Raw genomic sequence first — 2,125 nt, 5'->3', positions numbered from 1 at the left:
CCCGTCTGTGACAAAATGCCCAATCATTCCTTCCTAACACTGAATACCTCTAGTCCCCCCAAAGCCTTAGGGTCTCCTGAATAGTGACAGAATCAGTTCAAAGGGTCATACAAAGTATGTTCCTGATGACTTACCTGCTCACCTCCAAGAACACTATAGGAGAGTTCAGCATTTTTGAAAGGTACAAGAGAACAAATGAGAATTCCCACAAAGCAGAGTCAATGACTCTGGTGAGGCTTCCTGTCACCAGAAGCAGTTATCAACGGATGCTGATCAGTCACAAAGGTAAGCGCAGAAGCAGAACACCGAAAAGGGTCTCTAGCACCAAGATCTAGTCTTCCTTCTCCTTCTTTTCTTCTACTACAACAATCCCATTACTTTATATAAGTCACAGAAAACCAAAACCATCTAAATAAAACAAACATCCTGCTGAATGTATGACAAACTTCAGAGAAATTCTGCATAGCCATTGATTGATTCCTACACATGCCTTCCTGTTAACAGGACTTCTGTTGACTCTGTAGACTAGAAGAACATATCTGCATATTTTCTCCTGTGGTTAAATTACAGTACAGTGCATTTCCAGATACACTTCCTGCTGCAGTCAACTCCATGCTCGGAACAGGACATAACTAAGTCTGGACGGTGAAATTGATATTTTGAGTATTTTATGAAAAATCTATATAGCAACACAGATGGGCATGTAGAATTATTTTAACTTATTGTTTTAAAATGTCAACTGTTTTTCTTGCTTTCTCTCGAGTTCAAACCAAATGAAGGTTATGAAGTAACCACTTCCCTCCCAAGCCAGAACTTTCACCTCTTCTGAACAGGGGAATACCTCTCATAAATTAGGTAAAAATAGGACTTACTGATGTAATGATAGTCCCAGATCCATGTAGCTGCCCATCCCTTCTCCAGACCTCATGTCTACCACAATGAGCAGTCCCTGAAAGCCAAGGCAGTAACTTTCTTCATTGATTATCGGCAAGTCTAAAAGTATACTAAAGCAACCTGCCTAAATGTTTGTTTCTGAAATTAGCTTCAATTTCTTTCAAGGAATAATGACAAGTAACATAAGGAATATGATCACTAAATCGAAAAGTCTGCCTATTTCAGACTAACTGAGCTTTAATCAACTGCAACTCAAGCATCACAGATGATCTTGTTTAAGAGGTAGAAGTAAAAAGGAAGTGCAAAGATCAAAGCCGTGCTTACAAAGAGGAACAGCTATTTTTGTATGTATACTCCAGTATTTACTAACTGGGTTTGAAAAAGAGGGGGGTATGCAGCCCAAGTGAGTACCAACTGCAGAACATATGATAACATCAAAATTTCAAAACAAAGAATAGACTTTCAAATTGCTACCAACCCCTAATAGGATTATATTATTTCCTTTAGTCTTTCAAACAGTTTACTTTTCACAGCAAGCAGTTATTTTGGTCCCAGCATTAAATCTATAAACCTTCCTTTGTACTCAAGTTTGTCCAGTAGGCCAAGCCCAGGAAGACATTTTATCTAAGTAAGTAAGGGAGAGCATTTAAGGAGTCCCCACCATGCATTAAGACTTCCCCACTATATCAATAAATAAGTAGTTTTGAGACTTCATGTGTCCATTCATCATATATATTCTTTTCATTTTAGCGATTCAGTGACATGATAAATGTTACACGCTACAGGAAGCAAATACCTTTTTATTTCTTGTCTTCTCAAGTTCATAAGCTCAAAAAAGCACTTTGCTTTAAATTGTTTACATAATTTCTATAGTGCCATGAAACAGTAAAAGGATTCATGTCTAGAAAGCCTGCTATTAAAATCAGGAACACAACATACTTCTGCTAAGAGCTTTATTTTAGTCAAATTTTCTTTTTAAAGTTTTAACAAACACGAATGCAGTTTGTACTACTCATGAATATTCATCCAGTTGAGGAATTCTGCCAGAAAAATATTACTTACTGGCCTTTAACATAAAATCTTTAGTATTTACCAAAGATCATGACTTTGTGTGATATTTTGATGTCAGAATTATGTTTTAGTAATAGCACAACTATTTTCTCAGATTGAGCTTTATAACAAAGGCCCTGAGTTAAATATGATTATTTCATAATCTGCAATGCTGAAAACC

At 36.6% G+C, this 2,125-nt stretch overlaps 1 protein-coding gene across 2 annotated transcripts in view; it reads right to left on the bottom strand.

Annotated features, from left to right (window-relative positions):
• The window catches only part of NFKB1 (nuclear factor kappa B subunit 1), a 122,417-nt gene extending 120,330 nt beyond the window's left edge, over positions 1–2,087 (bottom strand). For both annotated transcript variants that reach the window (XM_003796325.3, XM_023517030.1), the window contains exon 1: positions 873–2,087. In XM_003796325.3, the coding sequence (XP_003796373.2) occupies positions 873–928 (56 nt within the window). In that variant the 5' untranslated portion in view covers positions 929–2,087. The remainder of the gene's footprint in view (positions 1–872) is intronic.
• Positions 2,088–2,125: the final 38 nt, after the last annotated feature.

This window comes from Otolemur garnettii, unplaced genomic scaffold (genome assembly GCF_000181295.1).
Source record: "Otolemur garnettii isolate 467f Iridium unplaced genomic scaffold, OtoGar3 scaffold00103, whole genome shotgun sequence".
Lineage (NCBI taxonomy): Eukaryota > Metazoa > Chordata > Mammalia > Primates > Galagidae > Otolemur > Otolemur garnettii.
Note: the sequence above shows the minus strand (reverse complement) of the source record. Positions and strands in the feature narration are given on the sequence as shown.